Below are 17,783 nucleotides of genomic sequence, written 5' to 3' on the forward strand. Positions count from 1 at the left end.
TTCAATAAATGATGTTGTTTGGGTTTGTAAGTACATTCTGAAGGCAGTCAAGCAGGTGCTAGGTTGTACACCGAGATGTAAGTTAATAACACTTTATAGTTTCTTCATAAATACAAATAATGCCAAGGCTTGATTTATTAGTCACAGTCTTATTCAAAAAGCATAGTCACTACTTTAAGGACTGCAGGTATCACTATGGCTCAGATTTGTTATTTAATATACATTTAAAATTATGAAGACACTGATGTGAATTGACATTCTTTAAGATTGCCATGCAAACCCTTATGTTCCCAAGGCAAAGTTTCTGCTGTCAAGTATCACTGCTAAAAAAAGTTTTTTACTTAAGGCACACAGTGTAACACCGCTTCAAATCATTTCCCACATTATAGCTCTTCTGATGATCTCTCCAGAAGCCACAAGATGGTGTGGAAGAAGTTGGATTTTCCTTCATATGTTCTGTCTAACCTTCTCAATATGTCTGAACTTAATGCCTCAGAGAAACTTGGCTATAACCGCTGTGTCTGACTTGGTCGTTGTTATGTTGAGATGTTTGTTAAAACTCTCTTGCCAACACATAAACCCCAGAACTCAAGTCACTGTTAGCAAATAGGTAGATGGAACACTTTCTTCATCACCGTTTCAACATCTCTCAGACGGTCTTAAAGCTGATGAGGTAGTCTGGGTAGGCCCCGGAGTCGCAGAACACCACGTAGATGAAAGGGTTCTGCAGGTTGTCCACGGCGCAGTCGTACAGGTCGGACCCCGGGTCGCTGGGGTTCAGGGGGTCAGGCTCCCGGATGCCGCTCCTCCCCTGGCAGGGTTTACCCACCAGGACCCGGGCGCGGTACATGTACTTGAGCCCGCTGGCGTCAGGGTTGGAGTAGGTGTCCTGGCAGGAGTACCACGTCTCCTTGGCGAAGTAGGTTCCGTTGCCGAACATCGTCGCTGTGGAAGAATCCAAAAAGTCGTCAAACACAGGGACAAACAGAGGGACACTAATGTGGTGAAATAAGAGTGTTTTTCTGAACACGGCCCTGGTAAGGAGTGTCGTTATCAGACAAGGGATGTCTTGGTTACCGTTCCTCCCACAGAAGCTCCTGTTGAAGCCATTGGTGGTGATCTTTTTGCAGATTTCGTTCGTGGTCCCGTGGTAGAGGTTTAGCTCATTCTTTGTTTTGGGGTACTTCTGGTCCAGACCCTGTTTCTTCACAGCATACCTCTGCCACTGGTTCTTGCTCTGAATCCTCTGGATCTGAAGACGAGACCGACATATAGCTAGATATAGATATAGCTGACACTAGATTCAATTTGTACATTTACGAAACAAGGGTTTTAGAAGATAAAGCACTCAAGACAGCTCATTAACCTTGACCACTTGGATTTTTTGTTGCGTCTGAGTTTTTGGATTGTGGCTGGTTTGGAGAAACTCTTTCTCAACACTCTGGTACTCTGATGATGAGGAGACCAGGTCAACAATGGACAGGTCCTTGGAATCCATTTTGGTCCAGCTTGGCGGAGGTTGGATAACCGCTGTAAAACAATACACACAAAGTCTCACAAAATTTCCCTCACTGTTAACTTTTTTTGGGCCATCATACAAATGCCCTTAAATGTGAGAATCGTTTGACTTCTCTACCTATGTCTCCATCGGCTCTCAGAGTCCTCTTGACGCTGGAAGATCTTCCTCTGCTGTCTTTCTGCTGCATGAGTTTGAGGTCCACCTTGTATGTCTCCCCCTGGTGGGTGTAGGTGAAACTACCCTTTTTCCTGTGGTAAGCCAGCTCCAGGTCGTAGCTGAGACTGGAATCCAGCTCCCTCCAGACCTCCCCTTCCCCGACCTCCCAGCGCACCGTCTTCCTCAGCCTGCTCTCCTCCTCCGCCCGGCTCTCCCGGTCCTTGGCCTTCTGAAGGAAGTCTTTGATCTGGAGGACAGAGTCCAGCACGTCCTCCTTCTTCCCCGAGACGGTCACCCCATCCTGGGACGCGGTCACCAGGAACTGCACCTGGTTCTTCCGGCTGAGGGCCACGATGGCCTCCTTCTCAGGCTCCAGGAGGAGGCCCAGGTGGCTGGAAGGCACCAGCTGGCTGACGCACTCCTCTGAGAGGAAGGAATCCAGGTGTGCCTTCACCTGGGCCAGGCTGGCTGGAGTGAGGCCGCACACCTGGACCTCCATGCTGGGGAAAGGCACAGCAGCAGTGGCCTGCTCCAGGCACACAGGATGTTTGGTAAGAGTCTGAACGGAAGTGGTTTTGGCAGGTTTGGTAAGAGTGAAGGTGGAAGTGGTTTTGGCATATTTTGGTGTGATTTTAGTGGCTGAAGGAAAAGGAGAAAGTCCACAAATTAGGAGTAGTAATTCTCATAGAGATTGACTAATAAAATCACTTGTAGTAGGAGTGTGGCACATTCTATATTGTGTTACTGCTACAGAATCTGTTTTGGTTTTGAATGACAGAAATGTGGAATCCTTCTCTGCTGACCAGACTTACCACTGGGTTTGGGGGTCACCTTCTTAAACTGCTTCATAACCTCCTCAAAGTCCTTCATCATCGCAGCTTGAAATACAACTATGTGTATGGTGGAGACAGAGGGCTTCCTGAACATCAGCAGATAGTCTGCTATCGCCGCCATCATGGCATTCCCCACCTGCAAAGCTCCTAGATTGCCGGCACCTGTACAAGGATTTTACAAAACATGACACTGACCTGATCTGAGGTAAACATCTGTGTCAATCATCATTATATATATGTCATATTATTGTTATATAATCCACACATTGCGACATGAAAATACAACGTCATGACATGAATAGGACTAGAGATGCTCATGCTCACCTGTTCCCAGAGCTGGGAAAGAGACTGACTGGACCTTCTGGTCTTCACACTTCTTCAGGGCTGTAACCATGGAGCTGGTGATGTCGACCTGCTTGGTCCTTCCCACCATGTGCATGATGTGCTTGCTGTGGAGATTCCCAGGCTTGGTGAGCACCACAGCATCATCGGGTTGTTTGCCTGATAAATAAATCGTGGGGGAAATTCACTGGAACTTAGAAGACCGTCTAAAATACAAGACCGTTTAAACTACAAGAACAATACAAGATTAATGTGATTGAAGCTGTAGTTATACTACTCAAGGTAGTGGGGTTTATAGGAGAAGCAAACTCATACCTAGAGCTTCACACTCATCCACCACGGCCTGTCCTGCAGCTTTAAGGATGGCCCCCGACACACCTACACAGGAAACACAGTGAGCTGTTCAACCAATAACACCTCAGATGCAACAAATATCCCATGGCTGTCAATCAGATTCATTGATAAAAAAAAGAAAGTTGGACAATTATTTTTATGACCTTCCACATAAGACAATTGTGTTCTGTTCAGGCTGATGTTCTGTAAATACACTGTTTTTTTGATCAAAGCGCAAGAAGACGCAGCCTGCTGTGATTGGCTGCTGAGAGTGGAGGAACAGGAAGCTGACCTGTCTTCAGGTCGAGGGTGGCGTTCGTGCTGTTCACAATGACGTCAGTCTTCTCCTTGGTAATGTCACCATGAAGCACTTTGACTTTTATTGGCCCAATTATGGCTTCAACTGTGTTGGCTGAGCAAACAGAGGATCAAAAAGCAGACTACGAAACAGACTTCTCGTGTGTATGGTTTGAAACCATTTGGAATGTATGAATGATTTACTGACTTTTCTGACTGCTGTCGTCACTCTCAGAGTCTGTTGTCCATGCATCACTGTCATCATCCTCATTACTGCTATCTTCATCCTAGATTACAGTCAGAAAAACATAACTAGAACGTTTTACGCACCAGTAAACTGAACATTCTTCAGAAATGCCAACCATCCAATATGTAAAAATCATCAGTCATCAAAAAAACATTTGAATGAGCAGATAAACCAAATAAAGCTGGAATGTTCCAGCAGGTATTAATTCAGATGTTTCTAAACATTTGAGATACCATGTGGCTGGAGGTCCAGAGGGAGAAGCCCTGCTGAAAGGCCTGCAGGATCGGATCCTGGTCCACCAGCAGGTAGATGAACCTGACCACGGAGGGGGTGGGAAGCTGGGTGAGATGGTTGTCGATGCCCTGGAGAATGGCACCCACGGAATCAGCCCCTGATAAGCCGCCACCACCTGTCACAGGGGCGGTTACATCAGACTTTTAGGACAAATTCATCAAAAATAGTCATGTCTTCATTGAGCAACATGCAGGATCTGTGACTGGGACCTCTTAATCTGCAGTCGAATGCTCTCCCACTGAGCTATACCCATCCCCATAACATGGAAAGTGCATTTAATGACATGAACAGGGGTGGTTGGATGAATTCAGTCCCATCATAGATGCTGTTCAGAAGTGGACCTGAACCCAGCAGAGTCATGCAGTCTCGAGCGTGACCAGGTGGGTGTTCCTACCTGTTCCCACAGCAGGGAAGGAGACGGTGGTGATCTGCTTCTCCTCACAGCGCTCCAACACCTTGGTCACTCGCACGGTGGCGTCCGCCACAGAGTGGGGCCCCAGCATGTGCAGGATGAAGTCGCACTGTAGATCCCCTCCGCTGGTCACTCCAGCCACGTGACCCTTCAGAGGCCCTGCAGGGGAGCAGAAGAAGAAAAACAGAGTACATCACAACTTTCTCATCTCTGACTGCTTTAAAACGGGCCTGTGACTCTCAACAGCCAAGCCTCAACTGAGCTAGACTGAGAAAAATATTGTAATGGAATGTATAGCAGATGCTTCTATCCAAAGCTATGGGGGGGATTTGAACCTGTGACCTGTTGATCTGCAGTTGAAACGCTCCAAAACTTCAAACAAACACTACCACTGCAGTCAAAGGCTCTACCAAAGCTCTACCACTGAGCTACTTAGCCACTTAGCCTAATTGCAGGTAAAGTGTCCCAGAGATAAACCAGTGTCCCAGGAGCCAGAGAGGGTTATCTGAAGGAGAGAGCTGCTTACGGATCATCTGGTACTCCTGCTCCATGGCGCTCCCGGCGGCTTTGGTGATGGCCCTAGAGACTCCTGAAATCACAAGAGCAGGTTTGAGGGATCAGAGCACCTCAGGTAGACTCACTCTAAAGATGTAGACAGCCATTCACCTGGCATGAAATACTATTCAAAACATGTCATGAAATGTGAGTTTCATGATTTTGAGTGCGTGATCTTGTTGGATGAATATGCCCACCTCCTGTTAGGTTGAGGTCAGTATTGGTAGTGTTCACAATTCCTTGGACTGTTTCCCTGGTGATGTCGCCTTTCCTAACCTCGATTTTGATGCCGTGGATCATCACTAATGAATCAACGTTTAGCTAGATTACTTGATTTACCCCCAACACATAAAACATTTGAGTTTGAGTTTATGAGAAGGATGCACAAACATTCTTATGTGAGATAAAGGTAAAGTGTCAAACCTTGATTTGAGGGAATTTTGGACTGAGCAGGTGCAGCCTTTGGCTGAACAAATAACAAATGACAAACAAGTTACATCTCTAATCTGAAAACACACAGAGCTACTAAAACAGCTGACCTAAATTAAATCTCTGAACGACAATGGCTATTAGGAATATGAGTGTGTTTTAATGAGAGCTACCTTTTTAGGACGATGCATTCTCCTATTCCGTTTGGTCAAAATGTCGTTCATAGGGTCATAAACCTTCTGCTCAAAAGACACAATGAAGACCTCTCTGATGCTGGACCAGGCTGTCTGAGATGTGTGGTTATCCAGGGCCTCCAGTATAGCTATCAGGGAGACTTTGGGGTCCATGCCACCTCCCCCTAGGGCACAACACAACCACAAAAAACGACTTTAGTAAGAAACCGCTGACAGGAAATTACCTGTACAGAATAAATCACAACAACGAACCACAGAGTTTGAAGTAGCATCAATATCTGTATGAGTAAATATATAGATAAATAGTGAATGAAATCGTGTACTGATCCATTTGCATGCTCTAAGCCTCACCACCTTGAAAGCACAACATTCCTGTGTCTGTGTGGAGGCTTAACTGTACAGTACCTGTGCCGATTGCAGGGACAGACACACTGACAGCTTGCTTGCTGTCACACAGCTTGAACACCTTCTCCATAGAGGCTGTGATATCTGCAGGGACACCGGGCCCGACCATCTGAGCTATGTGTTTACATTTCAGGTTTCCTCCCCCGGTGAGCACGACACCACCATTATTCAGAGGACCTGTTGAAACATTCACTGTTAAGGAACAGTTCCAGGATACAAAACATCAGGTTGACCTGTCTGCTTCGACGTTGTTTTATAACCATGTAATGTCCGCTACGGTATTTGTTTACCTAATTGTTTACATTCATCCACAACTGATTGTCCGGCGGCTTTTAGGATGGCCCCAGACACACCTGTAAAAATCATGACAAGGCAGATTTACACTTGAAGATTCACACAACTGGAAAGGCTAGTTTCAGATTTTTTTTTAATAATCAATCAAATGCACAAAACAAGAAAAAAAAAAGAAACACAGAATTCACAGAACTGACTTACCAGAATTCAGGTTTAGATTCTGGTTGTTGGAATTTACAATGACATCCACAGTCTCTTTGGTGATGTCTCCCATCTTGATGTTCACAGAGACCTGAGAGACTGCATAGACAAAACCAGGGTAAAAACCTGTCTGAGAAATTAAGGCTTAGTTGAAAGTGTAAGGTTGCAAAAACTTTATTAATGGCTCAAGGAGATGACCTGGCTTAGCTGGTAGGGGCGGTGCTGAGTTTTGTGATGCTGAGCCTTGAGTGACAGTTGTCGTCTGTGCAGTAGTAGAAGTGGTTGCTGTGTTTGACACTGTAGTTTGATGATAGCCCTGTTTAACACAGCAAGGTAGGATATATCCGTTTGAATACATGCTTGATGCCATAACTACATATTCCACAGAAACACCAAGGAATACGCCTTGTGAGATTTATAAACCAGGAAAGACCTGGTGTCACTAAGCTGAATTTAGTAACCAGATACAGTGTTACTGAGAAGAAGGAAGAACTCACCAAGGCTTCAATGGCTGATTGGAAGTCCGCAACTAACTTGGCATCAGTTTCTATTATATTTATGTTCTTCAGGTTCTGGGTAGATGCCTGAAAGCCGGTAATGAACTGAAGAATTCCCCTTATCACTGCTCCGCCGCTCTCTTTGACGGGAAACCCAAAGGGGCCACAGCCTAGTGCTGGCATCCCAACAGAGGTGCACATCCTGTTCTCTGCCTTGATGAGACTGTCGTGCACTGCTGCCTCGAGATAGGTGATATTCTGAGTTGAGGACCCCCAAACAGGTATACCAGCATAGAGGAGCAGCTTCGCCTTGAGGGTGCCTGTTTCCGACTCAACCACATCTCCTGCCAGTAAACTCTGTTTCTCCTTCAGGAATTTGTCAAGAACCTTCTTGATCTTGGGACCCCCAGATTGTAGAAACTGCCGGGCGATTAGGTTATCCAACGCCAAGCCGCTCAGTGGACAAACTAAAGCATCTGATGCATGTTGGGAAATATTATCTTGACTAATGGTTAAAGTGATGCTGCCTTTTATATCATAGCTGTGCTTCTGAGGAACCGTAGCCACTTGTAGCCTTAGGTGCAGATCGCATTTCAATTCTTTAGCTTTTGCCTTTAGTGCTACTTCGTTCTTTTCTAGGGCTTTGGACTCCCCAGCCTTTGTGTACACGTGCTTCTCGGCAGTAATTGCACTGACCCGAAGTTTCACCATTTGTACGGCCTCTTTGATCTTCTCACTTGCTGCCGTGACCTTCAGACAGGGGGAGTGTGCATTTTTACACGCTAGAATAGTCACCCCCAAGGCCTTGAGATTGGGGTCATCAGAAAGACCCATGCAAGACTCGGCGTACTCAACTTCTTCGAGTGAATTGAGAGGGACGTCCTCTGTCGTGGGCTTCTTGTTCTCCAGGTATCCAGTTATCTTGCTCAGCATGTCTGCCACCACACTGGAGACACCACAAATGCCGATCTTTGTAACTGAGGGAGAGATGCTGACTTCTTTGTCATTCCCGCTGGTTTTAAGGTCACTGGTCAAATCTGTTTGGAACTGCCTCCACTGTTCACTGTTGGTCACATTGTTCTGCTCTAAGGTGAGTTTGATGACCTCCTCTTTGATGACTTTGTGGAGTTTGTCTTCAGCTTTCTGGATTTCATCTTGTTCTCCGAGGATCTTTATTGACTTATCGGCACGGAGAAATACACATGAAATATTCATCGGACGGAAGTGGTCCCTTTCAAACTTCTTCAGGTCCAGCGACATCATGAAGTTTACAAGAGGGACAGACAGATCAAGCTCCTTAGCTTGGACATTCATCTGAATTTCTTTTACGACCCTCTCTGCTGTGTTCACCTTGTCCTTCAAACCCTTCACACATATGCTTTCATCTTCTTTGGACAGTTCCACATCTGCTACTTTGCCTGAGATACGGTCCCAGATGAAATCCATCTCCTCCTTGGAACCCAGGACGATCTTAGATTCTCTGGTGTCCCTCTCCGTCTCAAGATCTTCTCTGGCCTTCTTCACAATGTCCTCCAGCTCCTCCATGACCCCCCCAACCACAGCATGCGTTCCCACCACCACAATCTCAGACGTGCCTCTGCTGTAGGACACTCTGGCGTTAGGGCGGTTCAACCCAAGGCAAGTACTTTCAACTCTCTCCCAGACCTCCATGGCAGATGGCAGCTTGGCCTTCTTGTACTTCTCCAGCAGGGCCTGGGCTTCTCTGCGGGCGTTACCTTCCCACGCAGGGCCCAGACGCAGCGCCCCCAGAGAGTCCTTCTCCATGGTCATCTGTAGCTCCAACTGAGGAGGGTCGGCGGCCATGTTGATCGAGGCACCAGCGTGAACCTTGTCCAACACGGCCTTCATCTCCTTCTCGCGTCCCTCGTCACTGCTTATGAAGCCCAGGATGGCAGAGCAGAGAGGGATGGCCACCTTTGTGGGGAAGTCTGGTTGCAGAGCTGGGTCTCCGCGTAGAACCTTCTGCAGACTGGAGTAGAAGAGCTGTGCTGTGAGGACTACCCCGGTGAGAATGTGTTTCTGCTCCACCACCTTGCTTGCAACTGTGACAGAAAAACAACCAATCCATTGATGAAACGTGAGGATATAATGCCCGGTGTTGACATTAATAGAATAGTCAGAAGAACATATATCACTATAGTTTGAATGTACACAAAATTGATTGAGCACGCATTCTTTTTTATGTTACAAGGCATTTCATGCTTGTGACAACATGATGCCACGTTTTTTCCCTGTACAGTTGTTTTCAAATCAAGCGTGAACCAGTATATTTTGGATGACCTACCGTGACTCTCCTTAAAGGTTATGACAATGCTCTTGTGTCTAGTGACCCAGATCAGCGAGGCGATTTCTCCTCCTTTACTTCTCTTGTTGGAGAAATAGAGACTAATGGTCTCCTCGTTAAGCCGGCTCATGTCCCCCTGGACAAGCACAGAGTCGGTCTGCTCCAACCCACAGGCTGCGATCTCCAAACCCTGGACCATCTTACTGTTGCATTTCTTCAGGAAGGACTTTCCATCTGTATGGGTGACAAATTGACCAGTATCCTTATCATTACACTCTGCTGTTTGGAGATTCACAATTCCTTCCTACTCTTTCTGAGTGGAAATGCATGAATATCATGTTAATGTCGACCCACCGATGTCCTCTTTGAAAGTGACCAGTATTCTGTCTCCATCGTCAAGTGTTTCCCAGACATTCTCTGCCCCTTGGCTACAGCTGCCAATGTACAGAGATATGATCTTGCATTTGATGTTGTCGTCGAACCCGCTGAGGATGAAGCGCCTGGGGTCCAGCTTTCCCTCCTCAACCCTCTCCTTGTGTAGCTCCACTGAGATGCCGTGGGAGTGTTCCTTCTTTGCCAGGATCTTCTCCACATCTGGGTGATCAGTAAGTGTTCAGAGCTTCGTGGTTATTCAACGGAACCCACACATTGACCCATTTAAATATTTGTTTTTATTCTATTTTTTTTAAACATATTTTATCCCCTTAGTATTAGTTAGACTTTGTAAACTACTTATATACGATTCTTATATGTTTAATGTATGCACCTTCCTACCACAGTAAATTCCTTGTCTGTGTGAACTTTCATGGCGAATAAAACCAATTCTGATTCTGATTCTGAAATCATGTCAGAATATGCATGCATGCATGCATCAAAGAAATAATGACGTATGTATTATTTTGATGTTATGAAAAATGTTGTTAGGGTTACTTAGTGAAAAGATCTTGATGTACACCGCAACTCTGGAGAAGTCAAATGAAACCATTTCTAATGACAGTAAGCTTGTTGTTTTCATATAAGTATTTCCTCATTCATTCCTTTGTCCTCTATTGCCAAGGTTATAAGTGATGTGATGAGTCATGCTGTTTTACAGACCATAAATTCCAGCCACACATTTCTGCCAAGGCGTAAGCAGAGCTTTATCCAATCAGTTGAAATCTACTTGCATAAACTGAGAATTATGATTCTGTATTTTGCTAGTCTTGCTGTATGTAGCACCGTAACAAAGTCAAGACAATCACTACAAACAAACTTACCTGACCGGTTAGACAGTTTGAGGATCCAGCTCTTCTTGCCATGCCTAATAAGACGATACTCTGGCACAAACTGTTCAAAGTACATTTCAAGGATCTCTTTGGCGTCTTCACCAGTGTGTCGGACCAGTAGTGAGAAGGCCTCTGTCTTTGTATCTTCAACCTTTGTGGTATCTAAAAAATGGAGTACACAAACAATTAGTGTAGTCTACACAGTATATTACTGTCCATTCTCTGTGAATTACTCATTGTCCCCCAAGGAATAAGGAATATCAATCTCACCTGCATTTGGCTGCAAATGTAAAAAAAAAAACTATTAGAGTCAAAGTATCATTTAAATGTAACTATTGATGACCTATATATAACAAGTAATGAATAGACTAGTAGTCACCTTGTTTTGAGTGCTGGGTACAGACATACCCAGCATTGTGAGTTTGCTTATGTCTGGACGAGGTAAAGTTTTCGGTTTAACTTGTTTCACTTCTGCTTGGTTATCCTTCTCCAGTTTCACATGAAGTTCAATCACCCCTAATGGTTCTTTGAAGTCAATCTGGTGTTTGCCTTTTGATAAAACTTTTTGCATGACTATGGAAGAGATCATGATGAAGTTACAGTGTGTTGGATAGTGGAGAATTGAACGTTTGACTGGATGTTGAATTCCACATTTAAAAGACCTGTGTGATTTAATACATGAACACTACTACTGCACAGATGTAATTTAATTAAGTATTTCATATTGATAATAATTACCTCCATCGTCTTGATAAACGAGCAATGCTTTTCTTTTGTCTCCAGGGTAATCCAGGATGTCCAAAACCTCTCCCCCAGACCGCCTTTTGTTTTTGAAGTACAAATCCAACCTCAGTCTTACTTGGTGCAGGTCGTCCGGGAGACCCTCCAAAATAAGCCTTTTTTGCGTCATTTTGTGAGCCTGTCAGTCGGTAATTCAGTAACGACAGATCATAACTTTACTGAAAAGCGCTTGGAAATGCTGGTCCGGTCCGCTCCCAAGTCCTCTTAAATCAACTTGTTTGCGATTTACAATGCAATGGAAAAACCCTATACAGCTGTAGTTAACTTTCACTTTTGATTTGGGACCCATGTGACTTCTGGGAAATATTAAGAACAAGAAGTCTCAACGACAAAGAAGTATACTCTGCACAGTTGTCTGTTTATTTATATATTTTGGTAAGTTAATAGATTATAGCGTCTAAATAATAGTTGGCCAAATACATTAGCGCAAATACGAAGTGGACAGGCATATGTTCTCGTTTTCGCAGGCAATGGATGACGGCACGGCAAGAAAAGATGAAACTGTAAGTATTTTTCGAAATCTTAGTTTGGGTCATCGAGATTTGCAAAGCTATATGAAAAAGACGATCACGCATTATTCTACATGTTACAAAATGTGTCAATTAAAAATGTATTATTCTCATATAGTCCCAGCAAGAAACATTTTCATGTTGATTTTCTTATCTGTATGGATAGCAGGGAAATGAATTTACGGATGACAGTGCAATCCTTGAGGCTAAGAAAGAGCTGGAGAAATGGAAGGTATTCTTACAAAAGAAATCTGGGAAATAATTTTCACAGACTGTAATATTTTAGTTTGTGTTTAAGTTATATTTTTCCTTAAAAGGCAATGGTGTTAAAGGAAGAGGACAAAAAATCTTTGATGATTTTGGAGAAAGTGGATAATGATGATTCAAAGACACGTGCCCAAAAAGAGATGGAAGCCCTTTTTAAAGAGATGGAGAGTCGTAAGAAAGAGTTCTCTAACACATTGAATGGGATAGAGGTAAGCTATGTTTTCACCTGTTCACTAGGTCTTTTGGTTCTGGTAGCTAGAGAGCTCCTCTAGTGTTCAAAGTATATGCTGGTGGGATATTATCTCTGTCAAAGAGAACTTTGTAAGGCAGGGAATCTGAGGGTTCAAAAATGTAATACAGAAAACCCTACAAAAGTGGAGGATTCCAAGTGATCCAGTTCTTAGATCTACGCGACATCATGTGGAATCATGAATATGTTTTTGACCAAGTGCATTATTGTAAGGTGACCCTTTACACTCGAGCTTTACACATTGAAAATGTTAAATTCGGTTGTAAAATGTACAGATGAAGATTGTTTCATCTATGCATTGACTAACATGGCTAATATGTAGAGTCCGTTGATCGCTGCATTGTTTTGTTATTATTTATTAAAGAATGACATCTCCGACCTTGAGAAACGTAACGCAGAGCTGAGGGAGAATCTAAGGAGCAGTCTGGCCAAGGTCGAAGCTGGCAAAGCTGAGTCTTTTAAACTTCAGCAGAAATTTAAGGTAAAGGCCCTCCTGGTTATTGGACAAACTACTGACATGCTCCTGATAGTTACACTGTCTCAGTGTAGGCTACATCTGTGACCCTTCTGTAAAGCCCTCCATTTCTCCCTGGACTTATTACCATCATGGGTGGTGACTATTGGGTTGGACTTAAGACTGTTAGAACAGACACACAGCTTCTTCCATATAAACTGCACACCATCGACACACAGAACTGGGAGAGTGTTACATATATACTGACACCACAGACAACTGTCATGTTTGCTGTTGCGTCCGTCCAGATTTTTGCTACCATCCCTGAGAAGAAAGTTAAGTTCTCCGGCAAGGCCAGCGAGGAGGAGATCCCGGAGGTCATCAAGGGGGTGTTCAGCATCACACAGAGACCCTCGGTCATCCTCAATGGAGGCCAGGCTCTCATCACCTTTGAGGAGGAGAAAGGTAGCATCACAAGGAACCTGGGAGAAGCTTTAGTTGTCATATACACATGAACCCTCTCTATATGTGGACACTGATTTTCATTCAGAAAATTGCCTTTTGTCAGTGTCCTGATTATATATATACTGAGTCAAACTTGTTTGGAGTGTTACACCACTCCATTCCTGTACAGGAAAAGCTTGTGTTTGATACATTTTTCTTATCCACCAGTGGCCAATCAGATCCTGAAGATGGCCAAGTGCTTGGTGACTTGTGAAAAGGCCAAGATAGATGTGAAACCCAGGAGCTTGCAACTGGAGCCCTCAGTGAAGTTTGAGGTACCTTATACGTACCTTACGTTATACCTCACAGTCACCATGGCTGTTTCCTAAGGCTACATGGAGAACATTCCTTATGTGATAGACTCAAGACAGACATTTTTCCATTTAGTGTACAGTATTTTGATCCAATTCACAGTAAATTATTAGAGATTCATAGTTTTAATAGTTGTTCTCAAGCAGACAAACAAGCAGTTGTCTCCTGATATCTCTGACACTCAACGTAGTTGTAAACCAAGTTATGCTGTTGTTGCCGGGCAGATCCAAATTGATGTCTCCAAGAAGTCAGTGAGGTTCTCCGATGCTCCACCCACCATGGCGGAGGAGCGGATGAGAGACCGCCTGGAGATGAGCTTCTCCAGGCCCAGCCGGGGAGGAGGAGAGGTGGAGAACGTGGAGTATGATAAAGTCACTGGGACCGGACAGATCACATTCCTTCATACTGGAGGTAAGAGGGAGTGTGTGTGGGGGTGGAGTGGCCAGGGAGGGGGGTGGGGGCTTGAGTTAGTCTGTAGCCCCCATTATGCAGAACTGCGAGGAGTCATTAGGGGGCAACATTACTGACTTGAACAGTCTGTGCAAAAAGGGCTTCTGTCTATGTTGTTGTGTATGCGCTTGTGTTCTGGTTTCAAGTTTTATTAGCTGTATACAAGCGCAGGTATATTGAAATACTTGCTCATGCAGTATCCTAAAACCTGAAGTCCCAAATCCTTTATAAATAAATACGGTTGTAGACATCCCTTTGATAATATTAAACATTTCGCAAAAAGTCTGTGTGTATGTGTGAATGAAGCATGACTTTAATGTGAGCCCACTGCCTTTGACATGCCAAAGGTCATCCAGTTTTAGAGAAAAATACTTTTCCCAACTCCGCTCCTCCGAGTCCCAGAGGAGTGTAAAGGCCCATCCTCTCCTACATCACCACCTCTGTGTCTCCCCCTGTAGTTGCAGAGAACCTGGCCCTGAAAAGGACGTATCCTGTGGATGTGGAGCCAAACACAACTGTAAACGTTGGCCCAGTTTACAGTTACAAGCTGAAGAAGTTCCAGGTAAGATTCCAGGGTAGTAACAAATGCTTTCTGTTTCATGTCACACCCAAGCATTGCCCAATAATGAGTCTCATCTTCAATCCTTCTCCATTTTAACGTTGTGAGGCTTGTCGAAACAGATTCTTTCAGACAGTGATCTCGTCACGAGCCGCGGAGGTCGTTTGCTCTGTGATATTTCTTTTAGAGACCTACTCTCTGGTTCCAACAGTGTTTGAAACTGGCAATGGCAAGGGTGGCAAATACATTGTGTTTGTTGGACAATATATCATCATTTTATATATATCATGATTAGTTTAATCACCATGATTAATGATGTAAAGTTTTGCACTATCTACGCTGCTGTAATTCTGCAAATTTCCCCACTGTGGGACTAATAAAGGATTATCTTATCTTATGATGATTAGACTGTAAAATCACGTATAGGGGACAAGTCCAACCACGTAATATGCCCGGACATCATCGATACCCTCCAATAGCAGCCCAGCATGTTCTAACCTCAGCCCAGCGTGTTCTAACCTCAGCCCAGCATGTTCTAACCTCAGCCCAGCGTGTTCTAACCTCAGCCCAGCGTGTTCTAACCTCAGCCCAGCGTGTTCTAACCTCAGCCCAGCGTGTTCTAACCTCAGCCCAGCGTGTTCTAACCTCAGCCCAGCGTGTTCTAACCTCAGCCCAGCGTGTTCTAACCTCAGTCCAGCGTGTTCTAACCTCAGCCCAGCGTGTTCTAACCTCAGCCCAGCGTGTTCTAACCTCAGCCCAGCGTGTTCTAACCTCAGCCCAGCGTGTTCTAACTCTTCCCTGTTCTCAGACGTTCTGCGGCACTCCGAAGCGGACCATCCTGCTGGAGGACGTGGAGGATGTGGAGGACGAGGAGGACCTGCAGGATCAGCTGGAGATCCACTTCCAGAAGCCCAGCAACTACGGAGGGGAGGTGGAGAGCATCAAGTACCTCTCGGCTGGGAAGAAGATCAAGGCCTTCTTTGGGGATGACACAGTTCAGCTGGAGGAGGCCTGACTGTCTTATATCCAACAGAATATCCTCCAGAGCCACTGAGACCATTTCTGACAATCAGGAAGTGGTTAAAAGTGATTAAGTGGTCTTTAAACCATAGATTAGTTTAAGCTTTAATGTTTAAATGTGTAATTGTGTTTTGGGTAATATAAGGGGTTGAATGCTGCTATCATATATTTTCTTTTTGACCAGATTCCATAGCTACAGGTGGAGAAGATATATCTTATGATCGTCTCATCCCCTGTCTTAATCATTTTCTCATTATTATGAAGTGAATTGTATTGCATTGGGTTGTATGAAGCAATTTTATGAATAAAATGTTATGTTAAATTTAACATCTTGAATGATTGAATTTCTTATGTTGTGGGCATTGAGGGATCAACAGCATGGGTCTGTCGCTGTAATGACCTACCAATATCCACTAGATGGCAGTGAGTGACTGGTGTTTATATCAGTATCAAGACTCAGTCACAACACATCTATTATGGCAGCAATAAAAAAAAACATGAGGTGGGCTTAACATAAACTGGCCATTGAAATGTATTATAAAATACTAGAGAGGGTACCATTTCTGGGGAAATTGTGAGGTGTGCTAGTGACTGTTGCAGCTGGAGCATCATTTTTCCCCACCAAACTTAACTATTTCTCAAACATCGAAACATTTGGAGAATTTTCATGAGTGTACTTACATTTTACAACTGATATTTATGTCAATCATTTTTTGTATTACCTATTTTATGACTTTTATGACAATTTTTTTCCCTTCTACTATTTTTAAACATTTACGCAACCCTTTTGAAACAAGCTGATTCAAACAACCTTGTCACTCTGGCAGTATCTTAACTGGAATTGCGATTCAAGCAGTACCATCTACTAACTATGCCCCCCAAAACAGGTGTTAATATCCCAGGAAAGCATATCAACCTACATATGAGACATTCTCACCCTGGCCTGTGCCTGTGGCCTTTTTGTTCTGTAACTAGCCTAGTGAATTTACAGTTCTACCAGCTAATTGCTGACTGTGCCTAGCTAGTTTGAATGCACGCATTGTGTGATGTTGCGTGACGTATTGACGCCCTGACGTTTCTGACTGTGGCTAGCTAGTTAGCTACCGTTTGCTTCATTTTTCGGCACAAAAGTAGGCGAATTATGCTTAAACCGTAAAACGGAACGTTCGCGGAGATACAAGCAACGCAATTGTGACCAAGACAAACATTTGGACACCGACATTGTCTATGTACTGCAAACATTGAGAGACTAGTTAGGGTGGGAAAATAAATAAATACAATATATGAGAGAAAATATAGGGTGTGCCTTGCAAAAGCTTTTGCTGTTTCTAAAAAGACCTGCAACAAACTGATGTAATATCTTACAGTTTTTCTCCATTGCTTTGGCTCATTTCACGAAACAGAAATGACATTCTCAAAACAACACATGCAAACCTCCAAACCGCTAGGCACTTGTTCACAACTCATTGGAATTTTTCATTCCTTTTATCAAATTGTATTAGCACGTCGTTGCAAATGACAAGTACTTTTGCCTACAGTTGCCACAAATGTCAAATTATTTAGCACATCTTTGCAAATGGTTAAGTACAATTGCCTTCAGTCAGGCCAATTACCAATTGAATATATCTTGCTGGTCTAAACTGACTGTTGCTTCACAGTCAAGTGGTTATTCTCTGCAAAACATATTGTGTACATCATCACCTGCACAATAGTTCACTCCACTGTCAAAATCTTTCAGGCACATAATACCATGAAAAACATTATGGTATATACTATAATATGGATCTCTTGGATCATTTGCTTACTGTCATTGTCAGGTGCAACTAGAACTTTACAATACCCAGAAGCTCCTGGTGTTCTTGGACCGCCTGCACTCCGATCTTATCCCTCTCCATGAGAGGGGTTTGGTAGGGCCTCACTTGCTTACATTTGTCATTGTGTGGGACAATGTAAGCTTCCACCATGGCCCACTCATCAGGGTTCACTGCCCATCCAAGAATGCTGATGGTGCTCTTATCACCTTACTCCCCATTCCTCAATCCTATCGAGGAGGTTTTTTCTGCATGGAGGTGGAGGGTC

The 17,783-nt window shown here is 44.1% G+C and overlaps 2 protein-coding genes across 4 annotated transcripts; one reads left to right on the plus strand and one right to left on the minus strand.

The window, feature by feature from the left end:
• Positions 1-76: 76 nt before the first annotated feature.
• On the minus strand, positions 77-11,612 carry parp14rs3 (poly(ADP-ribose) polymerase family member 14-related sequence 3). 2 transcript variants are annotated; one of them, XM_062457718.1, is made up of 25 exons: positions 11,317-11,612; positions 10,954-11,151; positions 10,570-10,752; positions 9,668-9,907; positions 9,314-9,547; positions 7,009-9,071; positions 6,710-6,827; positions 6,512-6,610; positions 6,307-6,369; positions 6,017-6,193; positions 5,591-5,775; positions 5,412-5,454; positions 5,186-5,290; positions 4,960-5,022; positions 4,416-4,592; positions 3,961-4,136; positions 3,689-3,767; positions 3,476-3,595; positions 3,166-3,228; positions 2,833-3,009; positions 2,488-2,670; positions 1,637-2,314; positions 1,367-1,530; positions 1,078-1,252; positions 77-945 (listed from the first exon to the last, which is right to left on the minus strand). In XM_062457718.1, the coding sequence occupies exons 1-25, from the start codon at positions 11,486-11,488 to the stop codon at positions 650-652; spliced, it is 6,231 nt and encodes a 2,076-aa protein (XP_062313702.1). In that variant the 5' UTR covers positions 11,489-11,612; the 3' UTR covers positions 77-649. The 2 variants fall into 2 exon arrangements, with proteins under 2 accessions (XP_062313702.1, XP_062313703.1); XM_062457719.1 differs by having other exon boundaries at positions 10,570-10,740; positions 10,948-11,151.
• nmi (N-myc (and STAT) interactor) lies at positions 11,482-16,031 on the plus strand. 2 transcript variants are annotated; one of them, XM_062457722.1, is made up of 9 exons: positions 11,482-11,882; positions 12,058-12,120; positions 12,206-12,364; positions 12,770-12,886; positions 13,168-13,324; positions 13,532-13,638; positions 13,900-14,086; positions 14,584-14,687; positions 15,493-16,031. In XM_062457722.1, exons 1-9 carry the CDS (start codon positions 11,829-11,831, stop codon positions 15,697-15,699), a joined length of 1,155 nt encoding a protein of 384 aa, XP_062313706.1. In that variant the 5' UTR covers positions 11,482-11,828; the 3' UTR covers positions 15,700-16,031. The 2 variants fall into 2 exon arrangements, with proteins under 2 accessions (XP_062313706.1, XP_062313705.1); XM_062457721.1 differs by having other exon boundaries at positions 11,484-11,882; positions 12,055-12,120.
• The last annotated feature ends 1,752 nt before the right edge of the window (positions 16,032-17,783 follow it).

The sequence above is a fragment of the Osmerus eperlanus genome, chromosome 3, assembly GCF_963692335.1.
Source record: "Osmerus eperlanus chromosome 3, fOsmEpe2.1, whole genome shotgun sequence".
Classification (NCBI taxonomy): Eukaryota; Metazoa; Chordata; class Actinopteri; order Osmeriformes; family Osmeridae; genus Osmerus; species Osmerus eperlanus.

Coding starts and splice junctions, on each gene's coding strand:
- parp14rs3 (XM_062457718.1), bottom strand. CDS start 11,488: ATGACGCAAAAAAGGCTTATTTTGGAGGGTCTCCCGGACGACCTGCAC. Junction 10,753..10,953: donor CAGCACTCAAAACAAGGTGA/CTACTAGTCTAT, acceptor TTGTTTGTGTAC/TCCATTTTTTAGATACCACA. Junction 5,023..5,185: donor TGACCTCAACCTAACAGGAG/GTGGGCATATTC, acceptor TTGTGATTTCAG/GAGTCTCTAGGGCCATCACC.
- nmi (XM_062457721.1), top strand. CDS start 11,829: ATGTTCTCGTTTTCGCAGGCAATGGATGACGGCACGGCAAGAAAAGAT. Junction 11,883..12,054: donor CGGCAAGAAAAGATGAAACT/GTAAGTATTTTT, acceptor CTGTATGGATAG/CAGGGAAATGAATTTACGGA. Junction 13,325..13,531: donor CACCTTTGAGGAGGAGAAAG/GTAGCATCACAA, acceptor CTTATCCACCAG/TGGCCAATCAGATCCTGAAG.